The sequence below is a fragment of the Trematosphaeria pertusa genome (genome assembly GCF_010094035.1).
Source record: "Trematosphaeria pertusa strain CBS 122368 unplaced genomic scaffold BU26scaffold_8, whole genome shotgun sequence".
NCBI classification, from domain to species: Eukaryota; Fungi; Ascomycota; class Dothideomycetes; order Pleosporales; family Trematosphaeriaceae; genus Trematosphaeria; species Trematosphaeria pertusa.
The window spans coordinates 1,212,733-1,228,921 of NW_022987219.1; the positions used below are offsets into that span (position 1 = coordinate 1,212,733).

At 55.6% G+C, this 16,189-nt stretch overlaps 6 protein-coding genes across 6 annotated transcripts; 3 read left to right on the forward strand and 3 right to left on the reverse strand.

Moving 5' to 3' along the window:
• The first annotated feature begins 12 nt into the window (after positions 1-12).
• On the forward strand, positions 13-2,201 carry BU26DRAFT_485788 (uncharacterized protein). Its single transcript, XM_033825896.1, has 2 exons — positions 13-169; positions 219-2,201. The coding sequence occupies exons 1-2, from the start codon at positions 20-22 to the stop codon at positions 1,884-1,886; spliced, it is 1,818 nt and encodes a 605-aa protein (XP_033683247.1). The 5' UTR covers positions 13-19; the 3' UTR covers positions 1,887-2,201.
• On the reverse strand, positions 2,092-4,270 carry BU26DRAFT_519969 (carbamoyl-phosphate synthase-like protein arginine-specific small chain). Its single transcript, XM_033829194.1, has 4 exons — positions 4,130-4,270; positions 3,948-3,960; positions 3,621-3,891; positions 2,092-3,567 (listed from the first exon to the last, which is right to left on the reverse strand). The coding sequence occupies exons 3-4, from the start codon at positions 3,801-3,803 to the stop codon at positions 2,296-2,298; spliced, it is 1,455 nt and encodes a 484-aa protein (XP_033683248.1). The 5' UTR covers positions 3,804-3,891; positions 3,948-3,960; positions 4,130-4,270; the 3' UTR covers positions 2,092-2,295.
• Positions 4,271-4,875: 605 nt separating this feature from the next.
• Positions 4,876-7,489, reverse strand: BU26DRAFT_565649 (glycoside hydrolase family 3 protein; the record flags this gene model as incomplete). Its single annotated transcript, XM_033833416.1, has 9 exons — positions 4,876-5,480; positions 5,533-5,948; positions 5,995-6,298; positions 6,355-6,389; positions 6,441-6,498; positions 6,551-6,657; positions 6,708-7,134; positions 7,183-7,383; positions 7,435-7,489. 9 exons carry the CDS (start codon positions 7,487-7,489, stop codon positions 4,876-4,878), a joined length of 2,208 nt encoding a protein of 735 aa, XP_033683249.1.
• A 1,031-nt stretch (positions 7,490-8,520) lies between these two features.
• On the reverse strand, positions 8,521-9,994 carry BU26DRAFT_428262 (uncharacterized protein; the record flags this gene model as incomplete). The annotated part of the gene is made up of 4 exons (XM_033823774.1): positions 8,521-9,097; positions 9,242-9,562; positions 9,616-9,857; positions 9,911-9,994. The coding sequence occupies 4 exons, from the start codon at positions 9,992-9,994 to the stop codon at positions 8,521-8,523; spliced, it is 1,224 nt and encodes a 407-aa protein (XP_033683250.1).
• A 1,149-nt stretch (positions 9,995-11,143) lies between these two features.
• Positions 11,144-12,199, forward strand: BU26DRAFT_330010 (uncharacterized protein). The gene is made up of 4 exons (XM_033822173.1): positions 11,144-11,306; positions 11,363-11,482; positions 11,592-11,970; positions 12,021-12,199. The coding sequence occupies exons 1-4, from the start codon at positions 11,287-11,289 to the stop codon at positions 12,099-12,101; spliced, it is 600 nt and encodes a 199-aa protein (XP_033683251.1). The 5' UTR covers positions 11,144-11,286; the 3' UTR covers positions 12,102-12,199.
• A 632-nt stretch (positions 12,200-12,831) lies between these two features.
• BU26DRAFT_565652 (uncharacterized protein) lies at positions 12,832-15,752 on the forward strand (the record flags this gene model as incomplete). The annotated part of the gene is made up of 3 exons (XM_033833417.1): positions 12,832-13,330; positions 13,377-14,356; positions 14,535-15,752. The coding sequence occupies 3 exons, from the start codon at positions 12,832-12,834 to the stop codon at positions 15,750-15,752; spliced, it is 2,697 nt and encodes an 898-aa protein (XP_033683252.1).
• Between the last annotated feature and the right edge of the window lie 437 nt (positions 15,753-16,189).

The following is a 16,189-nucleotide window of genomic DNA, read 5'->3' on the forward strand; positions in this document are numbered from 1 at the left end:
CCGCGCAGAGCACCGCAATATGGAGTCCGCACAACTCACCAAAGCCCACGAGCACGTCCGTAATGCCGCCACAGCCACGTATGGCAACAGCATCGCGACCGCGGGCCAGGAGCACGAGCTCGCTGCCACGGCCTTCCACGAGGCCGCCCAAGATACCCATAATGCTGAGGTATGCTCTGCCATAAACCTGCGCGCTATGCATTTGACAGGTGTAACAGGCCCTTCGTATCCTCAGCCTCCTCGAAGACCACCACCACAAGCTCGCTGGTCTCATCAAAGAAGCCCCGCGGACGAGGGAGAAGAAGAGCGATGCAAGCCAGGCTCCAGAGTCGGCTACCGCTTCACCGCCGCCGAAAGGCTCAGCGGACAGGACTTCCTCGCCTTCCACTTCCTCTCCAACCCGCGCGCCGTCTCGCCGCCGGCTCCCGCAGTCCTCCATCGCCAGCAACCTCGCCGAGAAGCGCGGCATCCCCGGCCCACGCAGAGGCACGCCCAGCGCCACTCCAGTGTCGGTTACAAACGCCCTGGCAACTCGCAATGAGCGCCCGTCCACCCCGGTCCGAGACATGCTGGAGCGCCAGTCGCGAAAGGCGGACACGAGTAAGCAAAGAGACACTCCGCAACCCCCAAAGCAGGAAGAGCGGGGAACAAAAGCTAGTCCTCCAGTGTCCTCTCCAACGGAAGATAATTTCAGGCGCTTCTACTCCGCATTCGGCGGCGTCATATCAGCCATCAGCGCGCCACTAGCCTTCACCTCTCTCCCTCTGAATCCCACACCCCCAGCTCCAGCTCCCGATCCTCCCTTACGGGAGAACAAGACCTCAAAGTCAAAGTCGATGAGCAGAAACCAGTCGCCGGAAGCAGCTCGCACTGTCAAGTCCTCTGAGCCGGATCTCGCGTCTCTAATCAGCAAACCCGCCCTCCGCGCCCTCCGCGAGGACAGCAATGCTCGCCTCGGTCCTGTGAACGAGTCCTTCTACCTCGTACCTACCTCTGGCGGCACCGTCTCCTACGCCAACATCCTCCAAAATCCCAATGCGCCCCACCACCCGCACCACGCAGCCCAGGATCCACGTCTCGACTCCATCGACGAAGGCGATAATGAGTCCGGCTCGGGGCTCAAGTCCTCCTCTCACGAAGAATTCGTCGACGCGCGGGAGTCTGTGGGCCCACCGTCTCCCACCACCCCTCGCCGTCCCCGCTCTCGTGGAACGACAACCGGCGGCGTCACAACAGCGCGGACGATTGCCGCAGGCCGCGGCACAGGCCTCAAGACAATGGAGGAACTCGCCCTAGAAAACGAGACCCTGAAGCAGCTCGTGGACAAACAGGCCAAGCGCCTCTCCATGTGGGAAACCACTTCACAATCCTCCTACAAAGCCCTCGCGCAGTCTTTCCGCGCCCGCAAGTTTCCCTCCGACCCCGCCGCCCTCGCACAAGCCCTCTCTTTCGGCTCAAACGCCGTGCCCGCTCTCCCCTCCCCGACAACACCGCCCCTCCCTCCGATTCCCCCACAGTTCCAACAATCCCCACCAGCTGGCCCATCCACACACCCTACACAACCAGATCCCGAAATCACAAAGCGAATCGCAGAACTCGAAGCCCAGCTCGCCGACCAAACAGCCAAGCTCAGCGAGCTCAAGAGCAACAACGAGCAGCTGACACGCCAGAACGAGAAGAACAGCCAGGTTCTGGGACGCTATAGAGAGCAGTGGGAGAAATTGAAGGCGGGGGCGAGACGGAAAGAGCAGGAGAGGAGGGACAGGAAACTCGCCGATCTGAAAACAGGGGAGGCTGCCAGAGAGAGCGAGAGCGGCGATGGTGATCCAAATGGTGAGGTCGACGAGGTGCTAGAGACGGAGGAGGCGGGCTTTGGGAAGGCGTAGGGGTAGATTTCGACACTGGAGGGAGTTATAAGGGACGCCAACATATGATAGATTTGATACCCTTTTTGGCACGGATATAGCGGTACGGCACCATACATATGCTTTACTGGCGCGGGCTTAGTTCAATGCGCAGATGGCGGAAGAGGACGGTCTCTGGGCATCATGTGCAGCTTCACTAGATGGCAACGCCTCACACGAAGTAACATATCATGTGAGAAATCACTGTTATTTCGATTATGGAAAGCTCGTCCGTGAAAGCGACAAAAGCGATCCGCCTCCTACCAATTTGCCGTCAAGCAAAAATTGTTACTAAAGCCGCAATATCAGAATAAAATGAACTCCTAAAACTACCGAATTCCCATCGCTACCATGCAAATTAGCTTTATCACCCCAGTATTTCCAACTGGGCTTACGCCGCAGCAGCAATCGGCTGAGGAGGTGGCGTGCCCTGTGTATCCATCACAACGGCCGGCTCAATCTTGCCAGCAACAGGCGGACCCTCATAGTCCGGCTGCGCAGGGTGCACACCAACACGCTCCTTGCTGAGAAGATCCACAAGAAGCGGGCTCGGCTTGTTGTTCCTGTCAGAGAACATAGCCTGATGGTCCTTATACTTCTTGACGCTCTCGATGTACTTGTCAAACAGATAAGCGGAGTCGAGAGGACCGCCCTTGGCTTCGGGATGGAACTGAGCGCTGAAAATGGGGCGGGAGTTGTGGATGAGACCCTCGTTGGACTGGTCGTTCAGGTTAGTGAAGTACTCCCTCCATTCGGTGGTGAGAGACGTAGGGTCGACGGCGTATCCGTGGTTCTGCGAGGTGATATGGCATTTGCCGGTAGTGAGGTCCAGAGCGGGGATGTTGTGAGCACGGTTTCCGTACTTCAGCTTCAGGGTCTTGGCGCCGGCAGCAAGAGCAATGAGCTGGTGGCCCATGCAGATGCCCATAATGGGGATCTGAGAGCTCTCAAACAGCTTGCGCAGGTTGTAGACGGTCGAAGTGCAGTGCGTCGGGTCACCAGGTCCGTTGGAGATGAACACGCCATCGAAATGATGGGCAACCTTGTGGATGGGGTAGTCGAAGGGGAAGGCAGTGACGCTAGCGCCTCGGGAGACGAGGCTTCGCAGGATGTTCTCCTTCACACCGCAGTCGATGAGAGCGATGTGCATGTCGCCCAGAGCGGAGCTCACGTGGAATGGAGCCTTGGTGCTGACCCTGCGGACAAGGTTGATCGCCTCGGGGTCGACATAGGCCTCGTCCTCGTCGGCATCATACTCCTCTCCAATGGTGAGACGAGCCAGAGAAGAACCTTGCTCACGGAGGTATGTCACAACCTCACGAGTGTCCACGCCAGAAATGGCAGGAACGCCCTCGCGAGCACACCACTGGGCAAGACTCTCCACGGCAGTCCAGTGACTATACCTCATAGCATAGTCCTGGACGACGATGCCAGACGCTTGGATATGCGGAGATTCGAAGTGTCGGAGCAGTCCATGCTCGTCTCGGGCCATGGAAGGTACACCATAGTTGCCGATCAAGGGTTGGGTGAACACGAGGATCTGGCCACGGTAGGACGGGTCGGTCATGGACTCGGGGTATCCGACGAGGGAGGTTGTGAAGACGGCCTCTCCAGAGATGTTAGCTTTGGCGCCAAAGGACTTTCCGGAAAAGATTGGTCCATTCTAAAGTAGCGGTGAGTGACGTGTATTTGACGGTTGACTTGCAAGATACGCACCTTGATGGTGAATGTAGCCCTCTCGGTAGAGATTGGAGTTGCTCGTCGATGGGGAGTTGGTGTTTGACGAGGGGTGTTGGTTTGGACGGTGGCCATGAAGCGAGCACATGCTCGGTTCTTTGTCACCTGTCCCAGGACATTGGCGGACCGGACCGCGGTAGGCTTGAGGTATTGCGACAGCATGTTGAGTGGAGATTTACGTGAGATGTCGAGTCGTTACAACTGGGTGTTGGGCCGGCAATTCAGTTTACTGAAGCCTTCCACAGGTGGTCTGGCAGCCATGTTAGTTTGACGCTTGGGAGCGGCGTTTGTCCAGCGGCGGCATACCTGAGATGTAGTCCTGTCGCAATCAGTTAGCCATTGCTCATGAGGAAGAAAGGAGGCATAATGGGAGACGGGCTGCACGTCATGACGATGCAGGGGTGGCGTGCCGGGCAGGGCGCGGTGGGATTGACGGTGTGCGTCGGATTCGAGATAAGGAACGAAGCGAGTGTAATTCAGTCACGTACCTGGGAAGTGAAGATGGAAACAGCACGCATAAGCGCGGCGGGAGACCAGAGCCAGGCGAGAATAGACAGAGGCGGGCACGGAGAACCCTTTGAAGCGTTTGAAGCCGGGTGACGACGAAGCTGGGGAGGCGTGGATTTTGTTGTTGGAGAGCGATGAGAGCAACCCCGCCGGAGAGCAGATAAAGTGCTTAGAGCGCTAGCCCGAAAGGGGCTAGGCGCGCTGGGACGCGAATGACGCAGCGACAAAATTTTGCAGTCACAGAAGCCGCCGTATCTTTTCGCGGCCCGGTGATTGGGCAATTCACGCTCAACTGCATCGGGCCGGCGCGAGGCATCGAGACGCATCGATCGCTCGAATTTTGCGAATTTTCTGATCTTCTGATCCCCACACTATGATGTCTTTGGGCGGCGACGCCATGCTGGGGCCCACGCCCACCCCAGAACTGCCAGAATACAGGTGTACTATTCATTTTCAGATAAGGGCAACTCAGTGGTTAGCTTGCAGCACTGCGGTATGAGTATGGAATGACGTCCGCTAAACACGCCGGAGATCCCGCATGTGAAGCCGTTAGCAGTTGTTGATAGGACCGCAGGCTCAGAGTACAGTACATATTTACATGAAGTACTTACTCAACCGACTTCTCCGATGTCGGCGTTCGCACTTCATTATACAAGGTGCTCAATATGTACAAGAAGCGCTTCTCAGCAACATCTCCGATCGATTTTGTCGCCTCCGACATTACTGTCTAGACAGTGATCTTCCCCGTCAACCTAATGTCCCTCGAACTCGCGCCCACGCTCACGGTAAAGTCGCCGCTCGGCACGACCCACTGTCCGTTTTGCCAGACGCTCAAATCCCTCCTCCTCAACGGGAACGTCGCGGTACCGCTAGCGCCGGCGTCTAACTTGAGCTTGTTGAAGCCCCTGAGCTGCTGCGGCGGCGTCTGCGCACTCGACGGATAACCGACATACAGCTGGGGCACCTCAGCGCCGGCAACTCCGCCGCTGTTCGTGATCTTGGCAGTCACGGTAGCAACGGTCTCCCAGAGGTCGGCAGGACCGCCAACACCCCTGGTACCGCTTGCAGGGCCAGACGTGGGCTTGCCAGTGATAGCGATGTCGCTGTAGGTGAAGTTGGTGTAGGACAGACCGAAGCCGAACTCGAAGCGAGGCTCAATCTTCTGCTGATCGAACCTGCGGTAATCGATGAACAGATCCCATGTAGAGTCATCACCAGAGGCGATATTGGTGCCGTAGTCTTGCTGCGTCTTCGCAATAGTGTATGGCAGCTTTCCGCTTGGGGAGGTCGACCCATAGAGGATGTCCACGAGGCCATTGCCAGACTCTTGACCTGTTCTTCATTAGCCCTGGCGAGGGAGACGGTGTGAGTACGTTGAGCTTACCCGGCAAACCGGCCCAGACTACAGCAACAACATTCGGGTTATCAATCCATGACTCCATGATGACTGGTCCGACGCTATGCACGACAACGATGGTCTTCTTGTTGACCTGAGCAACAGCTTGCACAAGCGCGTCTCCATTGTGCCATAGGTTGAGGTTCTTTCGGTCGCCAGCATTGCTCTCTACCGTAATGTAGCCCTCACCGGAGTCAGAGTTCACGCAAACAATCGCATAGTCCGCGTTCTGAGCAGCCGAAGCACCCTGCTGGGCGTTGTCGTTGGTCGAGGTGGTGACGCTGGTGCCGTCCTTTTGAGCCTGGGTCTTGATAGCGTCGAGGGGGGCGACAAGGTACGGGAATTCCGCCGTTCCGCTTCCCCAGCCCATCGCCAGAGTTCCGTCGTTGCAGCCGCGGTCGGCACTTCTGTGCGTCAGATGCGTTCGATATGGAGAAGAGACGGCCATACCATGCATTCGCGCCCTTAGGAGCCACAATGGCATCACTGCCAATAACCGCGATGCTCTTCGGCTTGCTCAAGGGAAGAGCGTTCGCAGTGTTCTTCAGCAAAACTATGCCATCACGAGCCATAGAGCGCACATTCGTCTTGTGGTTTCCGCCGACATTTTGGGAGCCGATCTTCCAGGAGTTGAAGGTAGCTGTCGGATATCCCTTGTCCTGACCGACAAGGTACCATGCTGCAAGCACGCGCTTCACCATGTCATCGACACGAGACTGCTGAACCTGCCCGCTTTGGACTGCGGATTGAAGTGCTTGATCTGTTAGATTCATTGTTCTATAATGTGGGTCAGTGTGGTGCTGGATTTACCTGCGCCCCAGAGGACATTCTTCTTGTTGAAGTCGCTGCCGACGGGATTAGAAAAGGGAATGTAAGATGCAGAGAACGAGGCTTACCTTCCGGGCATGGTCATATCCATGCCAGCATTGGCACTGCCCGTCGTGGTGTGCTGAGCTTTTACATAGTTAGAGTTGTTTGGGTTGATGCTGTTGTGTTTAATCCATACCATTCCAATCGGACATCATGTATCCGCGGAAGCCAAGCTCTTCCTTCAGCAGTTTGTTGATGATTCCGCCGTTTTCGCAAGCGTATGTTCCATTGATCTTGTTATAGCTGGACGTTATCAGTACCTCACTGGACGGCGTGCCTCGCTCCGTACTCACCTGCACATAACGCTCGCCACATTGGCCTTAACAGCATCTGCGAACGGCCAAAGGTACAGCTCATGCATCACTCGATCTGGAACATTACTGCCCATTGTCTCGCGATTCAGCTCCTGCTCATTGCCAATGTAGTGCTTGGCGCAAGCTTGCACGCCCGCTTCTTGCATTCCTTCAATAGTCTCTTGCATTGCGATACCGGTTAGGTAAGGGTCTGGCCCGAAACCTTCCCAATTCCGGCCACCTGTGGGGATCTTGCCCAGAGGACCGGCAACAGGACCGAGCTGGACGTGAATCCCGAGTTGCTTGGCTTCCTGTCCCAGAAAGCTGCCGCGTTCACGGATCAGGTCGACGTCCCAGGTCGACGCAGCGTGAATACCAGCGGAGAAGGCGGTCGCGCCCATGACATAGCGGATACCGAGTGGACCATCTTCGTTTGATCAGTACGAGGAGGGTTCCACACTGAATATACACCTACCCTGCAGACACAGAGAGGGGTAGCCGATCGAGCCAACAGCTTTCGTGTTACCAACGCAATTGCCGGCTTGCCATCCTGTTCCTGAGACGATACCGACTTTGTCGCCGATGGACAGCTTTGCGAGGGCAGTCGTCGCCTTCGAGTACGCATCATCCCAGCTGATTACTGCTCGCTTTGAAGACGAGTGGTCGGATGGAAGGGCTAGCAGTTGTCAGTGTTCGATGCGACACCGCGAAGCGCGGCTCAACGTACTGGAAGCTCGAGACAGAGCGACCGAAGCCAGCACAGGGACAATGTATCCGCGCATCCTAACCAATTGCTCTGGCCAGCTTTCTCTTCGCACAACTTAGTCGCAGACAGAACTTCAATCCCACAGGACATCAATGCCGTTAAGTACCACGCTGGTCGCATATGTACGGAACCACGCGCGCCGACCATAATGTGCGGAGTAATTATTCCCTTGGCCAGTGCCTTGGATCCGTCAAGGCAAGCCTCGGCGGGTAGACTTCCCAAGATTTCCATCGTTAGACTGTGTGTTGTGTATATTAGTTTCTGATCAGGCATATTGAGGCGAAGGTTGACCTCGTATGGATTTAAGATATGGCGGGCCGGTTCTCCAGGATGTTCATTCCGAATCACTCGGTCGGCAGGGGTGTCAGCGGATAAGATCGCCAATTAAGAACCTCACCGGCGGAAGCATCAACAAGGACCAGATATTCTTGAAAGTAGGCGGAGACCATTTTGATGACGAGTTCACAACTGTGGGATCGCAATATATAAGTGCCGTTCCCCGGGCTTGGAGCCTCAAATCCTGAGTTTGCGCGAATTGAAATTGTTCGATTCGGGTATAGTTGCAAGTAGACCGTCATAGGCTCCGCACCTAAAATGCAGGGCGTCAGTCACGCTAACGTGATCAAGTGCCCGTTACTTAGTGCACCTTCCCTACAAATACTGATACTTCCTTCACCGAGGACACTCATTAAAGAGAGCCGCTCCCAGGGTATACTTGTAGCCGGACTACATACAAGTCCAGCTCTGTCCTCTGAAAACTTTTCGAAAACATGATAGAACAGCGCCTCTTGTATACTATTGTCTAGTAGGTCGTAAGGTCTGTACTCGGCGTCAGTGTCGGCGCTGGTCTGGGCAGTGTCTTGGAAAACCCACCTGGCAATATTCATACTTTCGTACTATGGCCCATCCAATCATCATCGCTATCATGCATCGCGCTCACGCAAGACGCATGAAGAAGCCAGCGTGATCGAATTCGGGCTGTGGAGGTAGTTGGTTCAGGGTCCATTTGCGAAAGCCGCTCCTTAAGATGTCCAGAGTGCACCCCGCTCAAGCGTAATCCGCATATACGCAGTCGTCGTCGACTTTCAAGCAATGCGCACAAGACGGCCTCTCCTCTGTACACTTGCGCTTTCTTGAACGGCAGTTCAGGCATCCATTCTTAGAACGCTTTTTGGCCCCGGGCATCTCATACTGGCACGTCCATAGCCCTCGGCGACACTGGTTACACGTCGGCTTCGCTTCGTTGCATTTGATGCCTTTCTCCCGGCACCGCAAGCATTTGCCCTTGATTGGTTGCGCCGGCGGAGGCGTCGGCTCTCTTAGAGGAGCTTTCTTGCGTGACTTCGAAGGCGATTGAGGCTGCTTCGCTTTCTTGCCCTTCTTTGCTGAGGAGCTCCGACTGGCTTCGGGAGACGTGCCGCTCTTCTTGCGCTTCTTTTTCGTCGGAGTTTTCAAGGCTTCAGGGGATGTCGACATGGCTAGATCTGGATCGTTGAATTCAGAGTCGACTTCCACCTGGTCTTTCTTGCTCCGTTTCCTTTTTCGCTGTTCTGTGCTATTTGATGCGCCATTGGTGGACCCTTGAAGTACAGTGTCGTTACCTGTAGCTAGTGCGGGTAGCTCACTGAGAACGATTAGTACAGGAGCAAAGTACGACTTCGGCCAGGCCGCAGAGACTCGGCTGCGTGGGTGGGCAATTCAGGAACCAAAAAAATCGGCTTTGGGTAGTGATGGGAGGGAGTGGTGGACTTACCTATCGCCATTTGACGGGCGGCTCTCGACGTCTCTGTGGATCGGGTTGTGCTTGTATATGACGTTCATAGCATCTCGCTTCGTCGAAAACTTGATATGTACGGCGCCACCGCAATCGTACGTTGGCAGGTCTGGCTTAACCTTTCTCTTGCGTCGACTCTCCCCCTCCACCTTCTCACCCTCCTTTTCTTTCTTGACATTGCTCTTGCGAACCCTATTTTGGAGACTATCCGTGCATACATACTTGAACCGACTGCCATCGGCACCGTCCTTACCCAAAGCTTGATGCTCCGCGTACTTGAAGCCATCTATTTGTTGAATAGCCCCAATAAAACACCTGCAAAGCGTTCAGTATCGGGATCAACAACGACGCCTCTCACGTGACTGTACCGAGCAATTGCCCTTTGCAACTTGAGCCTCTCCTTGCTTTCGAAGCTGCGGCACAAGGCGTGTTCGACGGTAATGCTTTGCGGATAGTCTGCAGGCTGGAAAAGAGCTTCTAAATTTGGCTGCTGTGTCACAGGGACCGTAATGGACGATGCAGCTGCAAACACGAATTCGGTGACAATCTCCGTTGGGATCAGACTTGCTGCACTCTTCTGCAATTCGTTTCGCAGCGCACCATCCAGAGACTAGATGAGGAATACCTTAGCCAAAGGCGCTTCAATGCGGGAGGAGCTATTACCTCCAGGGACGGGCAGCGGTAGTAAACATCGGGGTTAAGGCCACGATGGTAGCGCAGGTCTAGCTCGTCTTCCAATCCATCCATGGTGACACGGATACGAGAACGACACAGCTCCTTGTCAGCTCAGGGTGTTGGTAGCATGTTGCGTGGGCGCGCTGGCAGAGTGATGCGTTGGGGTTGGAGCTCTCGCGAGCTCGCGAAGCCAAGAGCCGGGGAAACGGTTTCTCCGGACTCCGGGTCTGGAATGCCAGCGACGCTTCACCTCAGGCATCGACTGCGATGGTGCTATCCATTCCTGGCCATGAATTGAATGACATAGTTCCTCTGTCCTGCAATGGTCTCAGGCCATCGCCAGCGGAAGGACCCCGAGATACGAGAGTCTTAGGAACCAGCAACACAGATACGATGTACTCCCCGAGCGCGTTGGCATTTGCATGGCTTCTCTCGTCAAACAAACCAAACGTTTCTGCCGTAAGCTTCCTCAGCCACATCTGGGCATCTTGGTGCATCGCGCACGGACAGCGTCTCTGAATCTATGCTTGTTGGAGATCACAAGTGCCGTGTGCCGGTGTTCGACGGCGGCCTGGGCTGGCTGCACAGCGTGCCCAGGTAGTGAGGTCAAAATACGCGGCATCTGCAGATGGCGGTTGACAGCCGCTGGCCACGCGTATGGAATGGAGCCGGCGCAGTGACGAGGCTTTGTGATTCACGGTCGCGCGGTAATAAAAAGCCATGGCATTATTATTGTGTAAACGCCGCATTATTAGCTCGCTTTAGACCCCGGACTCGCGCTCGGAAACGATGCCAGCAGCGCATGGGGCTTAGCTCATCAGCTTGACCTCCGTCGCCGAAGCTGGACTTCACCTACATCCCTCCGCGCCTCATCACTCACCACGCCCTGCGATAACGCGCACACGTCCTGCCGACGCTGCATCCGCAGTCGTCCAGTCCGCCTTTCACCCCTCTCTGCATCACCGCGCCTCCCCTCGCCCGCTCGCTTCATTGTTCGCCCTCGACTCGCTTTGAAAGCTCGAGGTTTCATTCGAGTTTCAAGCACAATAAGTCTGCGCAGCACGCGCCCGCGGTGGTCCTGAGTAGGACTCACAGGTATGATGCCGCTCCCTGCCAACGCCACAGTCATGACCGTGGACACAGACTGACTTGTTTGGTTATCAGGCGCTCCCGCTCTTTCACCCCCTCGTTTGGATAGCGCCCACCTACAGCTTTACCTCAGCCAATCTACGCCGACTTATACGCCGACTTTCCCTGCTGTTTCCGTCTTACCGCCCTAAGGCCATATTTCTACACCTGGCCCCCGAAACAAGCACGTTTGTCAGAAACCCGGATACCTAAAGCGCGGCCGACAGACTGCCAACATGGTGGTTGCTACAATCAAGTGCGTCGCTGGGAGAAGCATTTCTGGAGATAGCGGCTAACGCACATTGCCCGCAGGTGCGTCGTCGTCGGCGACGGTGCGGTCGGCAAAACATGCCTCCTAATCAGCTACACGACCAACAAATTCCCGTCGGAATACGTTCCCACGGTGTTTGACAACTATGCGGTCACCGTAATGTGAGATTCTCCCACATGATCTATTCTTGGAGGAACAACCATAGCGCAGCGTGTACATGAGAGCGGTGGGACGTGTCTTGGAAGAGCCCCTGCTAATTCGTCGTCTTAGGATCGGTGACGAGCCATATACCTTAGGTCTTTTTGATACTGCCGGTCAAGAGGATTACGACCGACTCCGCCCCCTCTCGTACCCCCAGACCGACGTCTTCCTTGTCTGCTTCTCCGTTACATCGCCAGCTTCGTTCGAGAACGTCCGGGAGAAGTGGTTCCCCGAGGTCCATCATCACTGCCCTGGAGTGCCATGTCTGATTGTGGGCACACAGGTGGATTTGAGAGAAGATGCATCGGTCAAGGAAAAGCTGGCGAAGCAGCGGATGTCACCGGTGAGGCGAGAAGACGGCGAACGCATGGCAAAGGAGCTGGGTGCCGTGAAGTATGTGGAATGCTCTGCTTTGACACAGTACAAGCTGAAAGACGTGTTCGACGAGGTGAGCTGCTTGAGCTAAGTCTCTTGTTTTCAAGCGCTAACACGGTGCAGGCAATCGTGGCAGCGCTTGAGCCCCCGGCGCAGAAAAGAGACAAGAGAGATAGGAAGAGGGGAGTTTGCATTGTTCTCTAGAGGCTGAGCATGAATGGTGCTTCGATTCTAAAACCAACTTTTACAAGCCAGGCGTGATTTTTGGGATACCTGTGGATTGCCGGCGCCATGTGGGTAGCGATATCTCCTACCAAGTTATGAGTTTTCCCTACCCCCTTTTTCGAATTTAAGTTCAAGACTTCTTTTCTTCTACACCATATTGCATGGCGAGGTGCCGTCAATGAAGTACCAAAGAGTGATTCCGCGAGCTCGATGTGCACATCGATTTTAGGAGTCTGGGGATCGTAGACCGGGTGCACTGTTCATATGAAGCGGAACAAGTAGTGAGAGGAGCTGTCAAGCGCGGCCGCAGGTAGTATACCTCTTCTCTTACGCTATGATATTTCGTCTCGTCAAGTGAAGTTCTTTTGTTTGTTGTGCGGTTGCCCGGGACGATTACTCGATTTTTCGTCACGAGTGAAGGACTCCATAACACCACGCTCATCGTCGGCGTAAACACCAACGCCGTTCGCTTTCTCTCTCCACCCAGCCACTCCGTCTACTGCCATTTACTGCCGCTGTCCTATTGTTGCTAACTGCCTCTATCCAGACCTGCAGGCCGCATTCTTGGGTTGGTATTGGCGGAAGCCAAGTTTCTCTTCGGTCGTCGGTGACTATTAGCCCACGGTAAGTGCGCATTTTTCCCGCGATTTTCCTCCTCCGTCCGCGAGGCAATTCGATTACTGACACTGAGACCGGTCAAGTCAACGGCATGGCATCGCAGTATCCGGAGTACAAGAGGCGCCCGCCGCCAATTGAGATCCCACGAGCTGTACCAGGACCGAATGCTTTCGCAATTGCGGCAAAGCAGGACGCGTCGGACAGGCGGCGAGAAGATAAACCATCGCAGAGACAATCCCCCACGCGCTCTAGCGACAATACCCCATTTCCTTTCCCGCTGCGCGATGGCAGTGGCGATGCCACGCGCCTGCCTCCCAAATCCCGCAGCTCTGCCATCACCACGTTTGCCAGCCTCATGGACCAGGCTCGTGGCTCATCGCCGCGCAAGTCGGAGCATAGCTCGACTGTAAGCCGGCACGGCTCGACGACTCGCTCGAGACATTCAGAGCGTAGCTATCTGAGCGCCGCTTCAAGAAAGGGCCAGCTTGGGGGCCTGGGCGAGGAAAACAAGACCTCGAGGGGCGAGCTGGAGGCGCAGTCGGAGAGGAAGTTCTTCAAGATGATGGGCCAGATTCCCCAGACGCCGGCTAGTAAGTATTCTGACAGCTCGAGCCTTGTCGATGCTGACTATTCTAGATCCTCAATCTCAGTCTCCAGAGAGGCGCGTCATAACCAACGACATGAGAGACAGGAGCAGAGATTCGGAAGCAAGCAGGTCAGAGCGGGAGGAACCAATGAACAAGAGCCCGAGGAAGAAATTTTTCGGCATGAGCTTTCCAACCTTTAAGTCATCAGCTAACGCGTCTACACCGCCTATGCCGTCCAAAGCTGCGCAGATACTCGGATCAAGCCCACCAAAGACTCGCCGATTCTCCCCTCGCCCATCCAAGTCTGGGGGGGATTTTGCAGCACCTCGCTCCGACACGGCCAAGTCACTCCCGGCGAAGCTGTACAACCAACACACCCACAACCGCCGTCCGAACCACGGCGGGCCCTCCCGGTCAAGGGTCCGTGCCTCCAGTCGAAGGTCTCCTCCACGAGAATTGCAGTCATCTAGCGTCAACGTGGGTGGCAGCTTAGAGGAGTCATCCTCTGAGCAGGCCAAGCCACCGACTCCACCGGAGAAGGACACCCCGCCAGAGGGCAGGATGCTATCCGAGGGCATTCCGCTCAGTTGGTATCTTCGCGGGCCACAATCTCCAGAGGGACCCGAAGAACACGAGGACCTGGTCGATACTGGAATGAAGCTGCACGTTCCTAGCGTCCAGAAGTTGGATCCCATTCCATCTGGAGGTGGCGAGAGCCCTACAAAATTCTGTCCATTCGACGCGGAAGATCACGCAAAGCTCATCGAAGGCCAGCGCGTCTTCTCTGCCTATGGTGAAGTTGACTACGTAACAGATGAGCAGGATCGGAATGTTGGTGCTCCCTTGGAGACTGGGGGCCTAGATGTGGCTCAGACACCTGAACCAAAACGCTGGAGCGAGGACCGCCACATTCAACGCACCCCGCTCAGCACTCGTCTCAGGAGCAGCCCTGTTCAGCTCCTTCAGCCGACTGTCTATAAGCCCATGAAGTCTCCCGTCCGCGCTGTTGATGACGAGTCGTCCAGAAAGGTAAGTGCCCGTCCGCTCCTTCCGTCACATTGGGCCAGTCAGGCCACTGCCCCTCACTCCGCGAATGATAGCAAATAATACCAGCCCTTCCGTTTGCTTCTCTGCCCATGTCACCGCTTTCTCCCTCTTCCGCATGATTTCTCCGTACATCTCCACAGATTCGCTAACGAGGGCGCAGACCGCCGAGGACGTCGCGGTTTTCGTATTTCCTCCGAAATCAAGGCCCATCAATTCGCCCGAGAATCCATCGCGAGGCTCAATCGGTGTGATATTCCAGGGTAGTGCGACCGAGATCGATCCGGACTCCAAAGTAGCACAGAAGATCAACGCTCGTCTCGGAGAGGCATCCAGACTGCCGAATGACCCTGGCCTCGCAACGCAGGTCACGCAGGAGCTTCGATGTGATGAGCAACAGGCACTTTACACGCAGAACGGTCAACAAAGCTATCTCCAGCCCGAGCAATCTTCATCACGGCTTACGGACATGCTGAGTGGTGTGAGCCCCTCCAGAGTCGACTTCACCAACGAATTCCAGCCGAACTGCCCAAGCGCTGTTCCCAGCCCGTTGAATCGGGAACCCGGCCAACATCACCCAATGACGTTGGAGATGGACGCGCAAGGCGCTTTGGGAGATCTTCAGGTTCCTCAAGCTCTGGCAAACCACTTCTACATGACGAACGAGCACGTGGATATCGCCTGCAAAGCCATCTGGGACTCTATCAAAGAGCGAGGAAATTTGCAAACGGAGCAGACGAGGGCATTCTCATCCAAGCAGGAGCAGCTCAGTTTGCTAGTCGAACAGCAATTTGAGGATATCAAGTTGCAGATCGAGAAGCTCAGTGAGAAAGCCGACCACACCTACGATCAGAACCACAACATCAATGTGCAGCTAGATAAATTGCTGGAGTTCATCAAAGCCGAAATTGTCGCTCCTTTGACGAGCCAGAGCAAGAAGGTGACAGCCATGGAGCAGAGCATCGAGGAGCTGCAGAAGGCATTTCAGGAGCTACGGCAGTCAGAGCAGAAGAAAACCTTAGCGGTCGGTCAGCCGTCTCCGCAACGTTCTCAGCCCACGTTCGCTCTCCCAAACCAGCGGTCTCAGCCTTCGTTTCCTGGCTTTTACGACTCGAGTGACGCCGGTCGGGATTCCGCCACCCGCATGACTCCAGCACAGTCCGAAATGCGGCGCTATGGGGACCAGCACTGGGCTCGCCCTACACACGGCCAGTACAGCCAGCACAGCAGGGATGCCAACCACCCTTTCTCCGCCACCAATCCGTACAACAACGGTGTCGCACAGCTCGGTCATGGCTTCATGGGCGGATTCCCTCCGTACGGCTACTCTCCCAACACGCCGGAGCAGCACTACCCTTTCAACCAGGGGCCGCACAAATGAGGAACTGCATGGAACGGCCATCGGGAGCTTCGTCGCTGTCTTCGGGTGTTTGTATATCTACGGACGGCCTTGTACATATGATACGACACGCTATATGATGGTTCCGCGTCGATGACGAAAAGCGGTGTTGGAGTTTGGGGCTTGTACAATATTGCGGGAACTGTGTCCTGTGGCTTTCTGGCTCGCAGTCTCACCACTAGGTAGCACTTGCTGCGGCGGATATGCTTGGCGTCAGCGTGGGAGCGGCGACGGATATGTGGAGTGGATCAAAAGCTAATCCTTGGTAATGATAGGTCTTTGACAGAACATGTATGACCATGATTAATTCTCCGAGAGTCTTTGTAGTCGGTGACGTCGTCTGGTCGTACGTGGGAGCGAATATGGTGCCGATAGCCGCGCCTATAGGACTAGAGCGCGCATGCGCCCAACCTGCATCT